Below are 908 nucleotides of genomic sequence, written 5' to 3'. Positions count from 1 at the left end.
AGTGAGTGAGTGAGTGAGTGAGTGAGTGAGTGACGTCACCTTAGCGCACATTTACACGGGATAAACTTACAAATAGGATAAATGCTCTGACAACTGGATTTGAACCCTGGGCCTCTATTACCGAATTCAGATGGTGTATACATATACTGAGCACAGGTGCATATTGTCACCAGGCGTAATAGAACCTTAAAGCGTCCCGCCTACAAGCAAACGCATTGACCCGCTTGGCGCGTTTTTTTACAGCGCTCACGGCGTATCGTCGAGGCGCCATTCGGTCGAATATGGATGGTGCAGGTAAGTACAATGCTATACACATTGGCTGTGACAAAAATCAATAAGTGGTTCCCACTGTAAGATTCCTTTGTGTGTGTTGGTTCTACAGTAGCTCCTTTAACTGCATTAGTCGTTTTCCAGAATCTGAAGGTTTGATCTTCTTTTGGAAACTCGTAGAAATTTCATTTCAAAGCTACTTTCTTGTGTCCTCTTTGAGCACTGGTGCAAACATCTAGGTGCAAAGAAGACGAGACAAAGAACACTGTAGACAAGATGGGCGCCAGCTTACGGCGACAAGCTCGCCGTAAGCTTCTGAATACGCGAGGCTCAAAACAAACCTTTAAGCTATCCATGATAAGCGGCGCATTGACACAAACACTATGTTTTTTATCCATTCTAGCAACGCAGTTGTGCTGTCCATGAGATAGCTCTAAGGTTAACACGCGCACGCGTAAGCGGTGTACAGCGAAGTCACCATCTTTATCTGTGTCCGTACTAACATTCAAAGCATTACCGCCCTAGAGGGGATGAATTGTGTTCTATATTAGATGATAGTGATGCAGACATAATAATACTCACGGAGACCTGGCTTTACCTGAAGAACCAACGAAGAATGTTTCCAGATAGGGACAAAC

The 908-nt window shown here is 44.5% G+C and overlaps 1 protein-coding gene across 1 annotated transcript in view; it reads left to right on the top strand.

Annotated features, from left to right (window-relative positions):
• The first annotated feature begins 281 nt into the window (after positions 1-281).
• LOC119386078 (uncharacterized) overlaps positions 282-908 on the top strand; it is a 34,723-nt gene continuing 34,096 nt past the window's right edge. The window contains exon 1 of the mRNA XM_037653426.2: positions 282-294. Coding sequence (XP_037509354.1) covers positions 282-294 — 13 coding nt within the window. The remainder of the gene's footprint in view (positions 295-908) is intronic.

This window comes from Rhipicephalus sanguineus, chromosome 3, assembly GCF_013339695.2.
Source record: "Rhipicephalus sanguineus isolate Rsan-2018 chromosome 3, BIME_Rsan_1.4, whole genome shotgun sequence".
Lineage (NCBI taxonomy): Eukaryota > Metazoa > Arthropoda > Arachnida > Ixodida > Ixodidae > Rhipicephalus > Rhipicephalus sanguineus.
Note: the sequence above shows the minus strand (reverse complement) of the source record. Positions and strands in the feature narration are given on the sequence as shown.